Source organism: Cynocephalus volans, chromosome 18 (genome assembly GCF_027409185.1).
Source record: "Cynocephalus volans isolate mCynVol1 chromosome 18, mCynVol1.pri, whole genome shotgun sequence".
In the NCBI taxonomy this organism is placed as follows: Eukaryota; Metazoa; Chordata; class Mammalia; order Dermoptera; family Cynocephalidae; genus Cynocephalus; species Cynocephalus volans.
Genome location: NC_084477.1, coordinates 5158356 through 5182430, shown reverse-complemented (window position 1 = coordinate 5182430; position 24075 = coordinate 5158356). Strand labels below are relative to the sequence as shown.

Sequence of the window (24075 nt, the reverse complement as noted above, 5' to 3'; positions counted from 1 at the left end):
GGCCTCACTTCCTGTTGTTATATGACCTAAAAGCTAGGAATGGTTTTTACATTTTTAAATGGTTGAAAAAAAATCAAAAGAAGAATAATAATTTCTGACATGAAAAGTGTATGAAATTCAAATTTCATTGTCCGTAATAAACTTTTATTAGAACACGGCCACACTCATTTGTGTAACTATCATCTCTGGCTTTTTGTGTACTACAGTGGCAGGACCCAAGTAGTTGAGGCAGAGACTGTATGGCTGCAAAGCCTAAAATATTTATTATCTGTCCCTTTATAGGATAGGTTTGCCAGCCCCTGATATTGATGATTCCACTTTTTAAATTAATAGTAACTTAATAAAATAATGTTCTAAATAGTAGCCAAAAATGGCTAGCCTTTTTGACAAATTTAATTCTGGTTAACTGTACTGATAATATTTTCTTCAGTTGCTTTTTGTCACATTCATTCTTTAGTTCTTTAATGGTCACTTTTTTGTTTGTTTTTTTCTTCACGTGTTGTCTCATTTAATAAATGATATTTCATCAATCTGTGTAGAGTTTTGTTGCCACATTGATCAAATGTAACTGTATATAAAATAATCCTTATTGGTGAAAAATAAAAGTATCTTCTTGGTGGCAAGACATACACAATTCTGGTACATTTAAAATGATGAAGATATTATTTTCTCAGTTTTCTAACTAAATTTTACCTAACATTATAATACATTCACTCAGACCCAGTAAAATTACTCAAACATTTCATTGAATCGACTTCCATTTCCTTTTTGTTTTATTTTAGAATATTGTACTAGAGTTTATCTTCTCTTCAGTAAACCTGAGTTACTTAGTATTCTGTGTTCATAATTTGTACTGTAGATGGCAGTATATCATTTTTACTGGAAAATGTAATTTCTGTAGCATTGTTAAAAGTTTATTTGACAAAGACCAAAATACTTATTTTGTGGATTTAAAAAAATTTTTCCTTTTGTAAACTTAATTGGACTTTGCAATTTATGTATCTTGTGAAGAAATTTGGCACCGGGATTTGGGGACGAAAAAAAGGAAAAAACAAGATAGGAAACTAAAAGAAAAAGAAACATTATTTATACTGGCAAGGCAGTGTGAGTAAAATGAACTCATTGTCCATCTATAATGACTCAGTTTTTTCAATTTACTGTTTTCCATTTGGAGAAAATCTTATCCATGGAAGAATCGAATTTAATATAGTTACATGTTTTGGATTTTGAAAATAAAATCTATGTAGACGAACATCTGTTTTATAAAGGAAATACCTTTGAAGTGCTTATAAAGAGAAAGAATAATTGGTTTATTGAAGATGTCATGCTTCTATTATTACTTGAGAATGGAATAACATCTGTCTAATCATAAAAATTATGCCAGTATCTGTACTTTTCCAGATTACTCTGTTCTCATAAGGGTTTGTTTTTGTCCTGTTAGTTGGTTGATCGTGTTTTTGATGAAAGTCTCAACTTCCGAAAGATCCCTCCATTAGTTCATTCTAAAACACCAGAAGGGAACAGTGGTCGGTCTGGTGATCCAAGACCTCAACCAACAGAACCTCCTGATCACTTAACGATTACGAGGCGGAGAACCTGGAGCAGGGATGAAGTAAGTAAACCATGAGCTTGAACCTATGGCAGAGGAGGCATGTCCCTTAGTGGGAAAAGGAGGAACTTTTCAGTAAGTGGGGCTGGGAAAAAAGTGGTTATCCTTATCGACAGAACGAAATTTCATCCCGACATCACACTATATACAAATAACTAACTCCAAATTAATTGTGTTCTTAAATGGCAAAAGCAAAACTAAAACTTTTAATAAAAAATTAAATGTCTTTTAACATTGTTGTAGGAAATGATTTCTTAAAACCCCCCAAAAGTTTTCACTTTAAAAGATTGATAAAATTGCATATATTAAAATTAAGGACTTTTGTTTATCAAAAAATACTTTCAGGAATGTGAAAAAAGTTACACATTTTTGCAAAACATACAGCCTACAAAGGATTAGAACAGAATATATAAAGAACCCCTGCCAATCAATAAAAAAGATGAAAACAACTTGAAGGAAAAATCTGCAAAAGACATGAACAGCATTTCATTAAAGAGAAAATACATAGGGCATATGAGCTGTGAAGAGATGTTCAACTTTATGAGGGTTCAGAGAAATGCATTTCAAGACTACGGCAGATTATAATATAACCGTTCAATTGGCAACAAATTAAAAAGTATTAAATCTTATGTGTTGGAGAAGATGTGGATACATACGCTTTCTTATGGGTTGCTGGTGGAAGTTAAATCGGTGCAGTCACTCTGGAAAACAGTTTGACATTATCTCCTAAAGTTAAACAGAAAGATACTACATGATGTAGCAGTTTTTCTGCTTGTATGTGCATAAGAGAAACCCTTTCCCGTTGACAGTGTGCAAAAGAATATTTATAGTAGAATTGTTGACAATAACAAAAACTTGGAAGCTAAATGTTTGTCACCAGAAAAGTGAATATGTAAACTCGTATATTCACAAATTGAACAATTCTAGAGTAATCAAAACAAACTACAGCAATATGCAACAATATGGATGAATTTTAGCAATATAACATTAAATGAAAAAAGTAAGTCCCAAAAGATTATAAGTAATGTGATTCTTTCTCATAAATTTTTTTAAAAATCAAAATATATATTTAGGACAGAAATAGATCTAACAAATGATATAAAAAGGAAAGCAAGGGAATGTTGAATGGAATTCAGGATATTGTTTACCTGGGTGGGGGAGGCAGAAGGTGGAGTGGAGAAAACCATATGAATAGAGATAGATATATCAGTGAGCTTTTTCTGCATAACAACCAACCACAAAAATCTCAGTGGTAGAGAGCATTAAGCATTTATTTATCACTAAGTGGTACTCCTCAGCTGTGCTCAGCTGGACAATTAGAAGTTGCCGATAGGATCCAGGTTTGCTCCATGTGTCATATTGGTTGGACCAGAGAGCTAGCTAGGGCTTGTTCTTGTTGTGGTAATATCAGAAACACAAGAGAGCAAGCCCCACCTTGCAAGCACATTTAAAATCCTGTCTTGTGTCATGTCTACCAATATTCCATTGGCCAAAGCAAGCCACATGACTAAGGCCAAAGGCAGAGGATAGTGAAGTATCCTCCTCCAGTGGTGGTAGACATGGAAGGAGTGAATATTTTTTGAATAATAGATACTCTGCCACATTGATTGTTGATAGGTCCTAGCTGTTGTTTTGGATGGCAGATTCATTATTGTTAAAGAGAAAGAAAGAAAAAGTGGTATATGTTGGACCAGTGATGTATGTTATGAACCAAGAATGTGAATATGTTATGAACCAAAAATTACGATTAATCCTGTGTACCTGCATACCAATGTAGATAAAAATTGTTAAACTGTCTTTAAAAAATGAATGTAGCGGTGAGAAATCAAGGAAAGATAGGCTTATTGAAACGGTTTATGTTAATGGAGAATAGTGAAGGCGTTTGGGGAAAAATTCATGGATGTAAGGGAGTTTCTTCACCAAGGGATGGTTATTTCAAATAGCACCGAGGAAAGAGTAAATTGAGGAACAACACGCAAAGGTGGTACAGGCTCAGGGGGACGATAGAGGAAGCGTATAAAAAGGCACAGTTGATAAGGGATTGATCATACATCTATATTTGTGGATCCTTGGATTTAAGGAACAGGATCTGAAAGTTAGCATGTAAGAATAAGTATGTTTGTAATAGTACTGAGTAGAAAAAGACCCACCTGATGGAAAAGCACGTAACTAGCTCCAAAGTTGCGATTGCACTATAACTAAATAGTTTTACAACATTCTTTCTGTGTCCTGGCCTGATAGTTGATTTGTTCTTTGTATCGGAAAAGAGACCATTCTCTAAACTTACCTATAATCATTCTGTCCTGAGGTCTAGGAAGAAATTCCTGTAAATGTAATAAAACCAGGTAAAAGAAGTTTGTATTTTTAAAGAGGATGGACACATCTAAATTGATAGTTATGTCAAGGTTGAGATCAGAAATGTATTTAATACATCATGACAATGAACTACACTTGGTTGGGTTAGAAGAAAGAGATATTCTTATTCTCTATTATCTTTCCTTAGACTATCCTGCCCTTTCTCGCTCATTCCTAATTTGTATGTTTTCCACCCTTAGTTGGCTTGTTTCTGCAAGACCCATGAAATACCATTATGCCCATTTATCCTTTCCTTGCCCTTATGTTGCTTTTCACATCCCTAATAACCTTTATCCTCCATTAATTCAAACCCTTGCCATTCTCAAGTTCCAGATTTTCCACAATCACTTCCTTATTTATGCCACCCCTCACTGGACTACCTTTCGTTAGAATTCCTACAGCACTGAATCACAAAATTTAGCACTTATTTACATCCTTTCTTATAAATATTTAATAGTATTTCCTGTATATTACTATTATCTCCCCCACTTGTCCTCAAAGCTTCTTAGCATCCAAGGCCATATCTTATTATCTAGTTTTTTTCAGAGTCTAATACAGTTCTGACATTATATGGAACTGATTTTGGAACCTACATCTAGATTTCAGTGCAGCCCTTTTTCTAGCATACTACATTAGCTTTGCCTTTCATGATTTAGCACAGGGCTCTGCAAACTACAGCCCACAGGCCAAATCCAGCCTGCCACCTGTTTTGTAAATAAAGTTTTATTACAACACAGCCATGCCCATTCATTTGCATATTATCTATGGCTGCTTTCACTCCCCAGTGGGAGAGTTGAGGAGTTGTGGCAGAGACCTTATGGACTTCAAGGCCTAAAATTTTCACCATCTGGCTCTTTACAAAGGTTTGCTGACCCTTGGTTTTGCCCATGAATATCAGCTGGCCTGGTACTGCTCCCCATCACAAAAACTTATTATTTTCAGTAAATTTTAAAATATTTATCTTTCCCACTGGACTCTCCTAGAGAGCAAGGATTGTACCCTTCTTGATCTCTGCATTCATACAAGAGTTCTTCAAAAAGTTGTGGAAAGATTTGTATTATATTTTATTTCTATTTTTCCACTTCTTTTTGAAGTACCCTCGTGGAAGAATAAATAATAAATTTAGTCCTGTTATTTATGTCATCCTTTTTGTGATTGTTTGAATTGGAATTATGAATCATCATAATAATTGAAGGTAGGATAAAATGGATTGGTTTTTGAATGTGTTATGACCAAAATAATATAGAAACTTGACAAATTATTTAACAAAGGAATTGTCATTAGTAGTGTTTCTTTCTCTTTTTCAATTTAATTGCAAATTATTCCTATTACATTCTTCATTGTTTTTTTAATTAAAATTAGCATAAATACTAAATGTCCCTAAGTATAGTGTGTTGTGAGTAGTGTTCTGGGTACTTATATAATAGAGTGGTAATATCTTAATATTGACTTTTTTTTTTGGATGTTTCAGGTCATGGGAGATAATCTGCTGCTATCATCTGTCTTTCAGTTCTCTAAGAAGATAAGACAATCTATAGATAAAACAGCCGGAAAGATCAGGTACTTTTTGTTACTCCAGCCTCCTTACCTATGTTATTAACAGTCATCTGTTTCACTTTTCAAGCTTGCTACCACATCTGTTAGGAACTAGTAAAGTCAGTGGAGCTGAATCTTACTGCTGCCACTACCATGGTCCTTACTTTTTAGATAAAAGTAATAATTAAAGCTAAACAGCATAGAGGGATAAAAAGAGAAACAAATAGCCTGGATAACTGGCCCCTTTATAATTGAGAATTAACAGCTGCAGTCACTGAACTTAGTTTCATTAATAACCAGAAACATTTTGCTTTTCCACAAAATAATAGTAAATATTTTAAATTAACAGACACTTGGGGCTTCTTTTACAAGACTCAAACTTTTCTCTAGTGTCATTTCCCTCATCAGTAAAGGGACAGTATGTGAACTCTTGTAAGACTCAGAAAATTTATGACAGTCCCTTGAAAATTAAAATGCTGTATGGACTGTGCAGTTTTAGTTCCACATTTTTTAATACCTTTGTTACTTATTTATGTTGAATTATGATAATTTTTCAATATCTGTCCCTTTCACTAGCCTGAATCATGTGCAGAGAGACTATGTTGTATTGAACATTATGTCCTCAGTTCCCTGCCTTGACGTACATACTCCGTAAATATTTGTTGAAATGAGTAGTTGAAAGAAATAGCTTTGTTTCTTTTAGCTTGACAGCTCCTAGAAAAGAGTCATTGAAAAGAGAGCTTGGGGTACTTTATTAATGAACTTTTGGGGAGCAAAAGAGGTGGAAGAAAAAGGGATCTAATAACATGTAGAATGAGGAGACAGCCTAATAGAAGACTTGAGAATGTGTTTCAGTTTTGCCACTTGCAGTGCGACCTTGAACAAGCGACTGTTTGTCTCCCAGCCCCAGTTTCATCATCTCATTTGGGAATAGGTATACTTTCACTGTCAGCTCACAGGCTTGTTGTGAGAAGAAGAAAATAAAGTTATTTCTCACTCTTGTACACATATGTATAGCCTATTTATTTTTTTAAGCTATAATATCACCTCTCTGCTTTTTGTTGCTTTTTTCAAAGTTAAATTTCCACCTTTGTAATAAATGTCTTCTCCTTGGGAATAATTTTGTCTCAAAGTACATCTCTATCAAGTACTTTTTTAGAACTTTAAATTCATTAGTAATTCTAAGCATTGATTTATAGACTTTATGTAATAATAGTTACTTCAGAAATCCATTGATGTTGCAGCTTAATTTATTTTTCATTCCTATAATTAAATTTTTAAAATATAATGAAACCATTTCTGAACATAATTCATGAATTGTAATGTTGCACACAAATATAATTTTATATTGTTTTTATGTTGAAATAACATATTTCATCAGTGTTTGAAGAGTACCAATAAGCATGGTAAAAACACATTGAACATTATTTTTGTTTAATTGTAAGACTAATTTAATCTAGTTAATTTATCTAGCTTAAAAGAAGCCATTAAGATTACTTTTTTCAAAAACTATTTCAAAAGTATCATTTAAAAATTGTGTTTAAGGTATTCTTTGAAAACAACCACTTAAGAAATGTTTTAAGCTACTATAAAAGCAGTTTGCGTCTTTCAGTTGAATTTAGAAGGATGACCTACCTATATGGGTAAATTTTGCTTGTCATGTTAAGAAATGGATTGAGCTTTCTTTTATATCTTGAGCCCTTATCTTTATATTCCTTAAAAAATATACCAGACTCTCTTTCACTTTACTGTCTTCTAGAAGAATATTAATCTAAAATCACTTTATTGCCTTCTAGAAGAATATTGATCTAAAATTTATATTGAATAGTATAGTCTGCTTTGTCCTGTTTTTCTTTTTCTTTTTAAATTTATATTTTTTTTAACCAAAGTAATACATAAACATGGTTTAAAATGCAAATATTTCAGAAAATGTACATATTATACATATAATATCTATTATTATCTGTGTGTGTGTGTATATATATATATATATAAATATTTTTTCTTCCTCCAGGTTCATTTCTCAAAGGCTTATATAAATGAGATCATAACATATTTACTCTTCTGTACCTTGTTGTCTTTTCCTTAATAATCTTTACTTTTTCAAAAGAGTATCAAAAGAAGTGTATCAACAGCCCCTCCAAGTTTGGTTGGAATATGAGGCGTACTGCTTTAATAATTAAAAAGCTTTTTTTAAGGAATATCTTATACGTACAACTTTAAAAGTTATTTTAATGAGTATCATTATGTTACCATTCATTGTTTTTTCAAGATTAATTTGTCCTTATCAGTTCTTACATATCCCCATGAGTTTTAAGTAAACTCAATTTTCCACGGAAAATTTAATATTCAGTCATTAGCAAGTAGTTATGAAGTACATTGTAGGTGTTTATACTTAAACATTGACAAAAGAAAGACCTGCCCTGTCATGGAATTTACATCCTAGCTTATTTATTTGAATAAGTCAACTTGTGTTAAGTTAGCTATTTCTGCTACCTACACATGATTTGTCTTAGTTTCATTTTTTCCATTGAATATTATCTGTATTTTACTATCCACAATTTCTATTCCCACTGAAGCCCAATCACCCCCTTTTCTTTTTCTTTTTACTAAAACCACTCATTACATAGAAAAGATAAAAATATAATAACAATAATATTTCAAGCTTAAATTTGAACATTATTAAATTTAAAAATTTAAAGCTTATAATTGATTTTAGAGAAATTAGTTGCATGCTATTTATAAATAACATATTTTATAAATTCTGACTGGGCTTTTAAATGAATCCATTGTTTTTATTTTACTCATACTCAGTGATTAAGTATCTATCACCCTAATATTGTTGTAGGTGAGGTATTGTACAAGCTTCCTTTAATGACCACATCACTCCCAAGTTTGCTGATCCCATCTTCACAAGAAAGCTCTACTTCACCATGACAGCACATCCACCTGGGTTTGCTAATACAGCCTACGCCTGGTGACAAATGCAGTCTACCATTCCCTGGGGTAGAACCCAGCTAAAATTTGTAGGAAAAAAAAATTTAAGCTTAACTAATTAGTTATTACACGTGAATTAACAAATCTGTAGGCACTAATCACATGCCTATTTATTAATACCAAGAGTCATGCCTTAGATTTGGCTCAAATATTCAATGTAGTTTAAGGTAATATGTACCATATTGAATTAATATGTACCATTTAATGTACATTACCATTTTTTTTTGTAATTATTGTACCATTTTGAATTAATTTCACTAAAGTTATTTTCTAAAACTTGAGCATTGTGGAAAGATTATCAACCAAAGGAATAAATAAATGAAAGAGCGTTGATTAAAATAATTTTATATAGGAATAGTCTCTAGATTCATTCATCAATTGATTTTGACTGTAATTTGCCCAGCATTTTCAATGCCTTCACAATTGAGTGTAGAAGGTAGGCAGTTAACAGGTAACAGTTCAATGGGATAAGTATAAAAAGGAAAACATAGGATGTGATACTGGGGGAGCCCATAGCAAGGACACTTGGGGAAATTCAGAGAAAGGTTCTTAGAGAAATTACCATGAAGTTTAAGTCCTGAAGGATGGGAGAGGAGTTAGTCAAAAACTGAATGAAATGTGAGGGTTATGGGATGGTGAGAGATGACACGGGAGAGGTTAGGACAGATCAGTTTAGGCAGAACTTGTTAAGGAGCTTGGACTTTATCATAAAAAGCCATGGAAATCTAATATATCAAATATGGGTCCTCTTGATACACCAATGTTAGCCGTAAAAATATCATGAGGGTCTCATTGTATGGTCATGTGGCTTGCCTTACCCATAATTGACTAAACCGTGTTATTTCATCCCATCTACTAAAACACAGCTTCCTTTTCCCCAATAACTGGGTTCTTATCCATTCAGTCATTCATTTGACAGATTTTCATAGACTACGTGCTTTGTACCCATCTTCTTGTTGACTGTTCCTTGCCACTGAGCATCTTTCTCATGGTCTGCCCTGAACTCATCCCTAGTCTCCCACAAAGAAAAATATTTTTTGCAGCTTTAACATTTAACTAAAACTAGAACCAGAGAGCACATTGATTGATTAACTGATTGACTGAGTGACTATACTATCTCAGAAAATTTGACAGAATTTAGAAAGTTAAAAAAATAGATGTATAAAAATACCTCAATCAAGTTGTATTTAACTATAGAATACTCAATGTAGTTGAATTGCCTTCAGTTTGAGCACTCGGTTTTACTCTGTGTGAACACTGTGGCAGGCTTTATGGAAGACAATAAGAAGGATAAGCATCATTTCTATGAAGTTTACAGTCCACATGGCACATTTACAGTTAACTGTCGTACAAGACAGCATATGATAGGTTCGTCCCCAGTTAGAGGTAGAGGCAAAAGGATCACTTTCACCTGCGATGATGAGGGAAGGCTCTGTGGAGAAAATATTCTGAGGTAGATATGACTTTTGATAACTAAATGTAAGAGGTAGGGGCCTGGGCTTTCTGCATGGAAAGTGCCTGGGTAGTTTGGGGAATAACTGGTCTTTAAATTTTGTGCCAGGAGTTATGAACTTAAATGCCTACCGGGGTCAGTCTAAAGGCATGCATATTTAAATTGTTTGAATACTTCTATAGATTCAATCTTAAAACATTTATATAAGAACTCCTGTTTTCCAGCATTCTCATTGTATTACATGTGAAAGTGACCCCTTCAAGTTGTGTAATATGGCCCTGCATTGATAGAATATCGGTTTGCAACCCCCAGTTTACATGTGTTGAGGGAGAGTGCTAGAGAATAGATTGTGGAAGACTTAGAATATGAGCCTAAGACTTTTTTAAAATTTTAAACCTATGGCTCTATCAAAAAGATTTTTAGTTGATAGTTAAATTACTGAATGTAATAAGCTTTGGAATTTAATGTGCTTTCATGCTGAAGTTTAACCTAACTACTCTTTTGAATCCGTAATGTAATCTGGAGATCATTTTAAAAGGTATAATTTTTTCTGGATAATTTATTATGACCTTTGAACAAAAACAGTTAAGTTCTGACTGTTATATCCTGGTCTAAAATAATTTCTTGATCTGGTTTTCTGCTTCCTTAGTATTTAAATATTGTATTAGAGTTCATTTCATAAAGCCGAAATGATGTTTGACTTCTTAAATCTGTACTGTAATATTTACAAATTGTCTTTTAAAATAGGCTTTTTATCCTTTCAGTGGGACATTTTTTAGGTCAGTCAGGAATTTTAGTCATTATACCACAGATGAAGTGTCTATGGTTTAAAAGTTTTAGGAGCACAAATACTATATTCAGTAACCATCCTCTGGCAAAATTCACTGAATTTTTAGCACTGTGTGTCTACACGCACAGTCTTCTTCTATTGTACAAATCAATTATAGTTCAAAGTTTGTTCTTGAAATAGTCATTATTTTCTTACTTCCCACCAGTCCTAATGCTATACAGACTCTTTTATAAGAATATAATAATTTACTTAACGCTTTAATATCATAGTCATTAGGATAACAGCTCTTAGAAAGATGGTTGGCAAGGATGTTTTGTCTTTAGAGTTTAGAATATTTAATAGTAGGTTAGAAGAATATTCTTAATACCGGATTCTAGACCCATTATTTCCTTCTTAAGCATGGTTATGTGTAATTACGAATGTTCCAGACTTGACTTGATGTTTATGAATTTCATGTTTTTAATAAGGTGAACCTGGCATATTGACTGGAGAAGAAATACCAATAAGAATATTAATTTAGTTCACCACTTAAATACCAGTCAGCTTCCAGTAGTAATAATTTACTTAATATTGTACAGTGTTGATATTTATAGAAGGTAGTTAAACTAGATTTTCAGATTCAGTGAAGAAATTTAAAAAGAAACCAAAAAGGTGGCTAGTATTTACATCTTTCTAAAACTGCTAGATCATGTCTCATAGATTCCAAAGTATTGGGGAGAGAAGTATAAAGCAAAGTTTCGTGGTACTTTATAAGGTATTTGAATTTAGTTTTTGATATAGGATAATTATCTTTATTAGTAATTGTTTTATCGAAAGGATAGTGTCATAACTTAATACGCTGTGTACAAATATGCTAACATAAATTAAGATTTTTAAAGAAAAGCATAGTAAATACTCCAGTTTTCAGTCTTTAAAACAATATTCACAATTTGATCAATAAGATGCCTACTCCTATATAAAGAGGTCTTAACAGACACATTTTCATACTTAATTCAACCTATTTTCATCTTAATTTCATCTTACTTATGCCGATAGTGCGTATATTCTTTCTGATCAAAGTTGCGTTTTCTTAGTTACAAATATTAGATCAAATTTTGGAACTATATCATCATCCGCATTTGTTTTATATTTGGTTTTCAATAAAAAATGAAATAAACATTAAAGGGTTTATGCATGTATTAATAACTATTAAGTCAGTTATTTTTTAAATACACATCTCTCGTATAATATGAATTAATTAGCACTCTTGTCTCAGTATTTAGTTCTCAGTTTATGCCTTCGTTGTTTTTTTCTTCTTGTGTAGCTTTGAAAAAATGTATTGTTTATGGTTTTTAAAATATGAAAAATAAAATGTTTATGTTTTGATTTATAGAATATTATTTAAAGACAAAGATCGGAATTGGGACGAAATAGAAAGCAAGTTAAGAGCTGAAAGTGAAGTCCCTATTGTGAAAACTTCAAGCATGGTAGGATAATTTTTCTTGAAAATTAAAACATTTTAATAGCAGAGTTTTATTTTAAGGGAAAGATACTTATTTTTAGCCATTTGTTTATTTATTGGTAGGAAATTTTATTCTGTCAGCTAACCATGAGACGGGTTTAAAATGTTGTTTTGAAGTTGAAGAGGTGTGAAGAAGGAACTTTTTGTGTTTCTCACTATTACACAGTTTTGTTCTTATAATAATTATTCATTAGAAATAATGCAATTTCAAAATAAGAACTAAACTTAAATATCAAGTTAACATGAGATGTTTCCGTTTACTTACATAATACAATACTTGTCTCCTTTTTTAAAGAATTTATACAGATTTTCATTGCTCAGAGTGTGATTCTAACATTGAGGTTGCAGTTTATATATTTTCCAAAGAAAATCTTTAGGCGCTTTTACAAATTTGTTGCAAGGTTGATCAAGTACAGATTTTTCAAAATCTTTACTTACACAGTAATAAATTTCCTTGAACTTTTTATCTTCCACTATCATTATCTCACTGAAAAAAAAATTCTGTTTCATTATTAAAGATTTAAAATTTGAAACCTGTTTACTAAATATCGTAATTGTTTCATGTCATGTTGCTACTAATGTAGTAACATGTGGATAATGTTGTGTTCCAGATAAAATGACGGTGAGATTCATTGCTTGTCAAACGAGAATGTTTTAGTTAAAGTAAGCTAATTTTTGTTATTGCTTTCCCTGTAGGAGATTTCTTCTATTTTACAGGAGCTGAAAAGAGTTGAAAAGCAGCTACAAGGTAAATGTACTATGAATTAGGTATAAAGAGCTAACAATTTAGGGCAAGTGCATTTTAAGTGGTATTTTAAAATGTTCTTATTATTGGGACATGATAATTAAATGTAATGCATGTATAAAAATATGGAGTTCTACATATCCAAATTACTCATAAAAAGGAAGTTTTAAAACTCAATACAAAAATATTAAAAATATAATGAGGTTAAATCTTGGCCATATTTTAGTTCTTAGATTTGACAATAGGCTAGATGTTATAAATTAGTCACACTATTACATATATTATGTATAAATAATAATATATAAAATATTTATAATAATATATTAAATTGTGTGTATATAACTGAAAATGCTTATTGGTAATTAGCATTATTTATTTGATTTGATAATTCTTAAATTATTTTGGTGGTATAACCTCTAGTAGATTTATATTCTAATACAAATAATAGTTCAAGGAATGTGAGTGCACACTGGCCATAGGGACTGAAAGTGGAGGAGAGAAGAAAATGAAAGTGGCTGTCTCCTAAATTTTGACAGGGACATTGTTTTGATTCATGTCAGACCTAGATCACTTTTTAATGCCAGTGTATGTCTTGACCTAGAAGTCCCCAGTGTTGTAACAAGCAGGTTCCAGAGTCAACTGCTAATTCTACTCAGTCTTTTTTTGACTGAATAATTATATTCCTAATATGTGGGTTCTACCTTAGTGATTCTTAACCTTTATTCAGCCCCAACACACCGAAGGGTTGTGATACACCCCCAGGAGTAAAAGCGGCTTGCTAACACAGCATTTGTTATCTGGTAGAATGGCAGGTACTTTATAAAGGGCCTCCTAAGTGATTCTTATATTTGTGGTATTTCCTTCTCCCGGCTCTCTTCTCTGCCCAATGCCAAGTTGAGAATCCTGCCTGAGAACTTCCTGTGGCTACCCAAAGATCTTTTGGATTAAAAGCACATCTTAATATGGGCCCTGTCATGGAGGTGGCAAGTTCTGTTTGGCTTGCTGGGGCTGCCCTGGGATATTAGCATCTAGGCTATGAGGGGACCCTTGTGACTCAGTAGTACATAAAGCTGATATCCTAGCGCTCTCACGAGGGTGAACACCAGCATGCTGTGGTACCATTCAAAGTATGTTGACAGGTTACTCTGAACCTCCTCTTAGCAACTAAACCCCAATTCTCTGAGTGATCAGTGTTTATATTTTTGCTATCCTCTCACAATAATCAAAACAAATTTCAAAAAGATCTTTCTTGAATTCCAAATCTCCAAATACCAGTCTTATAACAGTCTCAGAAATACCCATAAGGGGATTTCATCAAGGGACCCAGAGAAAGCATTCAGGTCTATATAATTCACAATATAGATAGAGCATCCACAGAATTATTAAAAGTGGGCCCTTAACTACAGTAAGGATTAGGCACATTGAAGATCACATGCACTCCGATAGTTGAAATATTATGTAAATCATAAACAATGTTAATATTCTTATTTGAGTGCATCTAGAATTATATACTTTTCCCCTAACTCCTTTTTTTTCCCTTCAGCAATCAATGCTATGATTGATCCAGATGGAACTTTGGAGGCTCTAAACAACATGGGATTTCCCAGTGCTATGTTGCCATCTCCACCCAAACAGAAGTCCAGTCCTGTGAATAACCACAGCAGCCCGGGTCAGACACCGACACTCGGCCAACCAGAAGCTAGGGTTCTTCATCCTGCTGTTATCTCGGTCTCAGCTGAATTTGAGAATGCCGAATCTGAGGCTGATTTCAGTATCCATTTCAATAGGTTCAACCCTGATGGGGAAGAGGAAGATGTTACAGTACATGAATGACTTTCTCTTGATTGTTAAAAAATAATTACCTGTGGAATGACTAGGAATATTAGAAGCAGCGTAGTGTTGACTTATCCAAAACAAGACAGCTTGGTCAACTACAATCTTGTTATCCCTGTCTTCTTAATTTTATTTATTTATTTTCCTACCTATAATGAAGTGTCATATCAATTATTTCAGACCATTTAGATAACCACTTGATGCACACATAGGAAAAAGCAGATTGTGGCAGGTTCACCTTTTGTGGTTTTATGATTTTCAAATTGAATTATATCACTGTATCTTTTCCCTTCATAGATCTTTGTTTTTTTTTTTAAGCCATGCTGTGACCTACAAGCAAACTAAATACCCAACATTTCTGAATCCCCATGTCTCCTGTGCCAAGCTGCTCCCTGAAATGGACTTCTTCATCTGTACAGATTTGTTAAACCATTCTATTTGCTTCTTAATAATAGGATTTATATTAGTATTCGTTACCATTGGATACGATGACATATTACTCTCCACAGTAAAGCAGACCTTTCAGAACAGTTATTCTGTGTCCTAAAATTTTCCAGCATAGATGTGATTTATATAACTTTGTTGGTACCTAAATTGTCTTGGGGTTTATGGAGATTAATTATTATGTTTGCACTAAGATTTGCTGGGAGTGGTAGGTGGACATATCTGTATATCAATAAGGACTAACTGTCTTTTTTGTACATAGGAGATTGATAATATTGTATTTGTTTTAACCCCACGGTGTTTTACTCCACTTTCAAAAAGATCAATTTGGCACTTTCTTTCAAATTTTTTTTAATGAAAATAAGATTTTGTCTCTCATTTTAGGTTAAATGATAACTAGAAAGATTAAACTAGACAGATAGTTTATGTGGAGTATATTTTTAAAACTAAGAACATGTATATTGGTCCTGTGTTACCAAGTTTATATGTGACAGTTGAAAAAAAATTTCCCTTGAAATGATCATGAGGTTAAAATTTTCTTCATTAGGAGAGTTGGAGAACCAGTAGTCATAAGATTAGTTGATAGTTTCACTCCCAAGCAATGAGTTGCTTTTGTATGTTTCCCTGTAGGACCCAGTAGTAAACCCTGTCTCAGTCTGACACATTTATAAGGACCCTGAAAGAGGTTGACGACAAAGGCTTTAGGCCTATGCTACTAAACAGGCAGCCTGTTAAAAATATCTTCTATAAACTTGTTTTTTTCTCTTTCCAGTAAGTTCACATTTGGATAAGTTTAAAAAGAAAATAATTATCTTTGTGTTTCCAGAACACTATAATTTGGGTGAATCTTAATTCGGTTAAATATTATTAGCAGACCTGGATTTTCCCCTTGACCCCATCAGTCTATAAAGGTTAAACTACAACTTTTGCAACTTTTATGAAATGGTCTTTAATATTTCAGCAATAATCCTATGCTACATTTGTTTTAAGAAACAAGGTAATTAGGTACACTTCAAAACTTTGTAGAGATGTAAAAACACAAGTCTGTTGTATAATGGTTCTCATATTTTTCTTTAAATTAAAAAAAACTAGTAAACGAGCTAGTCTTCTTATAAAGCTAAAGTCCCCATTCTGCCTAATAAAGGAAGACTGAAAAAAGGTTTTAAAAAAATGAATGGAAAGACACTTTGAAGGAGTAAGTGAGACGTGAAAACAGGGTCAATCCATTTGAAGAAAACGTTGGACAAAATAATCACCATTGTTCCCTCTTTTATTTAATGTTTGGGTACTGATTATATGCACATCAAATTAAAAGGTAAGGAGTTTAGGAAAGCATTAGAATCTACTTACATTATTGTTTAAGTGTTTACACAGTTTTGTTCAATTACAAACATTTGGCCTTTTACTATGTTTTTATTTTGTATGAATACATTATTCTCCTTATTTATTTTTGTTACATTTATTACTTATGTTATTTTGTTATGCATTTACAATTCCATTTTTAAATAAAGTGTTTCTGGAACTTTATACAATGACTGTATATATATTTTTCTTCTGTCATCTGTCTTCATCAATTTGCCAAACTATTTATAAACCATTTTCCAAGGCTTAGCCAAAGAAAGATCTCCAGTTTTAATTAATACTCATATGTGATCATTGTGAAACCCCATATTATTTTGATTATGTAAAGTAAAAAATATTTTCTTAGCAAATTATAGTAAATATAATTCAGTTAGCTTAATACTCTAATGTGCACATGCAAGGTCTTTATTTTTAGTGGGCCTTGGATCATTAGAAAGCTTTATGAGAGTGATACATCTGGGGAAGAAAGTAGAGATTTGAAATATTTTGGACAACTTAAATTTGGGAACTACCAATTTGGACTCATTTGTTTTGCATTACCATTAAACCTCTAGAATCTTGAATGTCTCCATATTACTGTTCAACATTCTAAGTGTCACAGCTTGACTTTTTGAGACTTTCCATAATCTGGCTCCTTTTTTATGAATATCTGTACCCCAAGACAATCTCTACCACCATTTACTTGTTTCTTGACCATCTTGAGCTTTTCCATCCTTCTGTATTCTTTTATCTTCCTACCTACCTTCCTCTTTATTCACAGCTCTTCATTCTTCAAGATCCCTGTGGATGTTGAAGAATATCGCTGCTTTTTCTAGATCTTGACCATAAGGAAAAGCTGTATGCCGGCTCCGCTGTCTAGCACAGCTCTTTACCACGTGGAACTGATTTTTTGTTGAATGTTTAGTAGTCTTTTTAGTATTCTTTCACATGCTGCAGTATACAACCGTCACCTCTCACAAATGATGGAAATGCAAAAGATTACTCAGCCCACATATTCAGAGCAGTGAGAAGCCCGAAGGGACTGCACCAAGGGAAAACTTCAAGAGAGGAGAGCCCAGGCACAGCCCCGAATCAGTTTTTGCTTCAGTTTTTATTGTAAAGACAAAGTTACAGAAGAAAAACAGGTGGTTAATCAGTCATAGTGAAAACATAAACAAACTGGCTATGTGACAATCTTCATTAAAGCAGGTGTAACTTAAAATAGTTCAAGCAGTTTACCATCAAAAGGAGTCATAAAACTAAGCTATGTGACATACAAAAAGAAACAATGAGATAATCACCAAAGCTCTTCACTTCCCAAGAAACTCAAAGAAACAGCTTAGGGCAAGATGTGGAATGTCCCTTAAACACTAACTAGCAGAACATCCTTGAAGATTTTAGCTCACATACTTTCCCATCATTTAGGTTTAGCTGCACCAAGGGCAACTGCCCCAAGAGCAATCACTTTTTGCTGTGCTTCAATTCTCTTATCTACATCAAAGGCTTTAGTCCTGTGAAAGTTTTCTGGTCTTTCTTAATCTTAGCATTTCTACGTGTTTTCCTAAAGAGTTGGGCTTTGGCCCCTTAAACTAGAGGCTTTGGCTTCCTAAACTACAGGACTTTGGTCCTCTAAACTACAGGCTTCGGCCTTCTATGCGAAGGACTTTGGTCCTGTGAAATACATGTGTTTTATTTCTATCCCATTAATAACTTCTTAGTCAATATTCTCCACATACAACAAATATTTGTTAATTGAAATCTTTAGAGTCATTTTTACCACTATAACTTTATTACTACTACTATAACAAGGCCAAGCCTTAAAGGATGAAAAATTTTGAGATACGGTATATTAGCTCTAGAAATGTTAGACATCATGTAGGTCACCTGCCTCATCCATAGTTGAGGTAATTGAGGCATATCTATAAATACAGTGAGGAGTGAGGGGTTATTTTTTGCTAGGCAGTGTATTACGTGCGTTACATGTATTATCTCTTTTAATCCTCAACAATTCTATAATAAACAAGCTTTTATTATTTAGATGTTAGAGATAAAAGAACCGAGGGCTTTCTGAGGTTAAGGAACTTATTCAGCAGCCCTGGTGGGATTTAATCAAGATCTGTTTGACTTGGAAATAAAAATTCTTTGTAATTATCCTCCACTGACTCTCACCCAGCAGACAACTGGTAGAGTTTGAACAGTCCAGTGACCTGTACCCACTCTTCACTGCTTTGTCTCAGGACAGTGACCATAGACCCAAGAAGTCATTGGGTCTTTCCCCCGGTTTTGCATGGAAATTCTTGAGCTGGGGATCCTGCCTTTTCTGTAGTGGTAACAAGTAATGACCAAAAGTTAGGAATGTCTTGCTTCTATAGAACACATGCCTTGAAAGAGAGCTATCTCCTAAACTAGATGTTGAGTGCTTCAGGAAGAATGCTGTTAAGAATGTCAGTTTGTGAGCTGGCTGTACACTTGTCTTGTTTTAAAGAGATGATTCCATTCCAAGACTATGACCAACGAGCTGCGTCCCAAGCCATTTTTACAATACTTGTCTCTGAGCAAGGCATATTAAGACAGGGAAAGGGAAATACCCCTTCAGCCAACAGAGTGTGACCCTGCAGATTTCTCAGGACCAACTGGCTGAAGTGCAGCAAGAGCTCCTATTTCCTGCTAAGAGAAAGCAGCATGGTCTTCACCTGACACTTGTAGAGAAAATAAATAAAGGAAGGAAGCTTCCTATGCCAATTTGCAATAGTGAATGAGGGTAGGGGCAGTTGGATTTTCCTTAAAGAAAGTTTCACCAAATTTGAAATGAAAGAAATGAACACACGGGTCTCTTTCCATTCTAGTTTCTGTGCCCAACTCTCTGGAGCTCTGGCCCTGCCCACATTCCACTTGATTTTCCAGTAGTGTCTCCTAAGTGGAGAAAAGAAGCCTTTCACGGCCAAAACTTTCAGCTCCTTTCCAACATCTGTTACATCCAGCATACGGAGCTGTGAACTAAGCCACGTCTGCTTTCCATTACTAGTCTACAACCATGGTTGTATCCCCAAACTTTCCCTTCAAGAGAAACAAATATTAACTTACCCGCAATTTTTAATTACCCCATAAAACTTCATAATGTGAACAGCAGGAAAGAAAGCACAGGAAAAAATGACAGAACCCCTTTGGAAAACTAGAAATTTCTGAAAAAGTTAAATGTATACCTACCATACAACCCAGCCATTCCACCCCTAGGCATTTATCCAAGAGAAATGAAATATGTCCACAGAAACACTTGTACGCAATGCTTATAGAAGCTGTATTTGTAATAGCCAGAAACTGGAAACCTACCAATGTTCACCAACATGTGAATTAGATAAAAAGTGATAAGTACGTTCATAAAGGGATTCTATTCAGCAATAGAAAGAAACAAGCTATTGACATGCAATAGTAACATGGATCAATTTTAAAAACATGCTGAGCTAAAGAAGTCACAAAAGAGTACATGCTTTATCTTCTGATTTATGTGAAATTCTAGAAAAGGCAAAACATCTATGGTGACCGAGAATAAAACAGCTTGGGTGCGGGGAGTGGGGGGGAAGAGGAAATTGACAAAAAAAAAGGCACAAGAAAGATTCAAGGGCATGGTGGTAATCACAGGAGAGAATACATTTGATGAAACATCAGACTGTACACTTAAAGTGGTGATTTTTAGTATATGTATATTATTTCTCAGTAAAGTAGATCTAAAAAAGACATGGATATTTCCCTAACAGATGCATGTAATTTCCTCAAGCTGCTTTTTTTGGTACTTCACCTCTCTTTCCTGCCTTCCTATGCTGATTCTTACCTCTCCAAGTGTCTTTTTAATAGGAAGTGTCACTGTCACCTCTCCAAATGTGTTGCCTCCCACTCTGGGGTCAATTCTGGAACTAAGCAGCCCAATAAAGCTGACTTTAAGGAAGGAAGTTGGCTTTCATAGGGCAATAACAATGGCCATTGCAAAAGGACATCTGAATTCCCTTCGAACTGAATTCCTTTTCATTGAGCTCCTGACAGCTGTAATAATAAAGTGCTCTGATAAGCTATGACAAAAGCTTGGGTTCTGTGGTCTGTTACCACATTGGAGAGATCCCTGGTTCCCAGTGAGGCTTCCTCATGTGCACCACTGACAGAGACAGGCACTGTGCTGGGTATTGCACATACATTTGTTCATTTAGTTTTCAAGTATTTGTATGATCATCTGAGAACGTATATAGTCCTTACCCTTAAGGAGGTGGAGATTCAAAGTCTACCAGGAAGGCAGATAATTTCAATACAATTTGTGAAGAAGTTTTGAGCCCAGATTGCTCTCCTATTCTTAGTGGTAGCTTAGAGATTGACCAAATAGATGTTGAATGAATGTTGGATGGCTGGATGGATGGTGGATAAAGAAAGAGCAAGTGGAATTCTAATTTCAATTGCTCCTGAACCAAGATCATGCACTTAGTGTGAAGGGAGAGGCTTCAGGGAGCCCCACTATTAGAGATTCTGTCTATAAGCCATATATGGCCCTTTTCCTGGGCTCCTCTCTAAAGTGTAAATTTCCTGCAGAATCACTGCTTTCTTAGGAATGAGGTGGTGTGTTAGGATGCTCCCTCATTTGAAGGAGGGGTCAACAGCCCTGAAAACCCCAAGTGCTGGCAGGTGAAAGGGCAAATATTGGGAGAGCAGGGAGCTAGGGAAGCAAGCTTCACTCATCCACGACTTGCTGAGAATGGCCAAGAGGGAGGAGATGAAACTGCCTTATTTTCTTTTAACTGTTCTAAGCACTCACTCCCAGACCAGAACTCAGGCCACCATATCACACTGTAACATTTGGACAGTGGTTTCTACACACTCCTTTTATGCTGTTTTTCCAGACACACTGTTCATGGAAGAGTCTGCTGTGCCTGTCACAGTGGAAAACTGGCCAATGGCCCGAGTGGGATTTACTTTTAATCAGATTCTGCTAACCTGTCTGGAAGCAAATATAAATTTCAGACAAAGAACCAGAAGCCAAAAGTTGTTAGAGCTCATGGCTTAGGAAATGCAGAACCTGATATTAGTGTTAGGTATCTCTCTCCTCGAGAGAAACTGCAAGTTCTAACCCCTCAGACCTCACAGTTTTCCATATTTTGCTTCTCAAGAAAACACTCCTTAAAAGCACAGTCAATGTAAGAGAAAATGAGCCATACAATGGAATATTATTCAGTCATAAAAAGAAATGAAGTATTGATTCATGCTCCAACGTGTATGAACCTTGAAAACACTATGCTAAGTGAAAGAAGCCAGCTACAAAGGAACACATGCTGCACAGTTCCATTTATATGAAGTGTCCAGAATAAGTAAATCTATATATAGAGAAAGTAGATCATGGGTTGCCTGTGGCTGGGAGTGGGGGGTTGGGTAGGAGGATTGGGGTGTTATGATTAAAGGGTACAGTGTTTCTGGGTTGATAAAAATGTTTAAAAGTGATTGTGATGATGGTTGTACAGCTGTGTAAATATACCGAAAACAATTGTACACTTTAAACAGGTTAATTATAACATACATATGTGTACACACACATGCACACACACACACACACACGAGGGTCTTTGAAAAGTTCATGGAAAATGTGTATCATGAAAAAACTATGTATGGATTTCAAAATGTTTTTGCACCAAAATAAACTCATACTAACTTCCCATAGCATGTCTGAATAGGATCTAGTTTGAGGCACTAAGAAGGACAAGACATCAGTTGGAAAAGATCCCCTATCAGAGCAACATGAATTCTGCTAAAATTGAATCAAAAACAAACATCAAACTCACAGTGAAGCATGGATGGAAGAATGCAGGATGGCCCCACCCTCAAGACCTCATTTTTAATACTCATTACCAATCAAAGATCCCATGTCCAAATACCAAATACCATCACATTGGGGGTTAGGGCTTCAACCTGTGAATTTTGATGGGACATAAACACCCAGTCCATAACCGAGACCAAAGTTGTCTTTCTACCACTTAGATCTGAACTCATCACTCCTTGCTTCTGTCTCCTGCTTACAAACCTCTCTGGCTCCCCATTGCTTGTGGGCTAGAATACAAACTCCTGCACATCACAGCTGACAGAATTCTTCACAACTGGGTTCTGCTTATTATTCTTGTCTTATCCACAGCCCCCAACTCAGCCCAGGCCCTGGCCACAGTCTGCCATCCTGCGTTCTTCCATGCCTCTAGACCTTTTGCCTGAAAAATCTCCTACTCATATGCCCAGAGCACGCTTTGAGGTTAGAGTGCACGTGCAAGGAATTTAGTAAGGAAATGCTCCTGGGAGAAACTGAGAGTGGAGGAGTCAGGACAGAGAAAGGAAAGCAGCCAAGCAAAGTTTTATTTGAGTCTCTTCCTGACTAGGATGTGAGCTTCACTAGGGCAGAGATTGAGAATGATTTATGGGCTGGTCCAAAATATATACTGAAGGCATGAATTGTGTTAATGAGGTTATTTAAAATATAAAATTAAAGACCCACTAATTCTGTTTCTTTTGTTTTTGTATTCTCCAAGAGGTTTCTAAATGCTGTTATTTTCAAAAGAGGAATACGTTCGCTTAAGAAAAACAGCTTCATTTGGGATCATTAACAGTTACTCATTTCCATAATTCTCAACCTGGTGCTAGGATTTTTAACAAAATCAGGTATCACACAGGCTTCTAGTCTTGTACAGGGGATGTTTACAAACACCATTGATGCATGCCCGCCGGACCAGACTGAGGCAGGACAGAGTAGGGACACACCCCAGGGAGGCTGCTCATAAATATTCAGATTACGTTGGCATTAACCGCCTCCTTTCCTGGTGGTTAATAGACCCATCATGGGCTGATGACACCTTAACCACCCTACCAGTCAGCACGCTACACCTGGAACTTTGCAGATTACAAAAACCACTCCCCCTGTGCACAAGGAGGGGCACAAGTGCCGATGACCTTCCACCAGTGACATTAGACCAGAAAGGACAAAATTAAGGGGAAAGTGACTCCACTGAGCATGACCAGAAACTTCTCAATCTCAGGGATGCATGACAGGAAGCTGATTAGCCTTGCATTGGCCTATTAGGCCTTAATTACCCTAGATCCTCCCCCTCAGCTGAATATTCCTCCCTTTAGTTAGGACAGAGAAAAGCCCCCCTCCCAGAACAACATGTAAACCCTCCCCTTAAGAATCCACAGGGCACTTCTCACTTTTGAGGCCACCTGTGCACACTTCAGCGGGTACTTTCGCCTCACAGTAAAGTCCGATTGTTTATTCTATTTCTCTCCTTTTCTTTCACTGAACTCACAATGTCATGGACTTCACATGGTCCATGAAAGGTTGTCCTTACATGGTTTGACTAAGAACCTAAAGCCCGCTGTCCAGTATCAGAACCATCAGCTGTGTCAGCGTGCTGTCCCTCCTCTCCTTCCCGCCCAGCCTCAGTCTACATATTATCAGATC

General features: G+C 35.0%; 1 protein-coding gene across 11 annotated transcripts in view; it reads left to right on the top strand.

The window, feature by feature from the left end:
• CEP170 (centrosomal protein 170) overlaps positions 1-16698 on the top strand; it is a 131801-nt gene extending 115103 nt beyond the window's left edge. For 10 of the 11 annotated variants that reach the window (XM_063082759.1, XM_063082765.1, XM_063082764.1 and 7 more), the window contains 5 exons: positions 1442-1612; positions 5436-5524; positions 12113-12206; positions 12938-12989; positions 14530-16698. In XM_063082759.1, coding sequence (XP_062938829.1) covers positions 1442-1612; positions 5436-5524; positions 12113-12206; positions 12938-12989; positions 14530-14819 — 696 coding nt within the window. In that variant the 3' untranslated portion in view covers positions 14820-16698. The remainder of the gene's footprint in view (positions 1-1441; positions 1613-5435; positions 5525-12112; positions 12207-12937; positions 12990-14529) is intronic. The other variant, XM_063082761.1, reaches the window with a different exon arrangement.
• The last annotated feature ends 7377 nt before the right edge of the window (positions 16699-24075 follow it).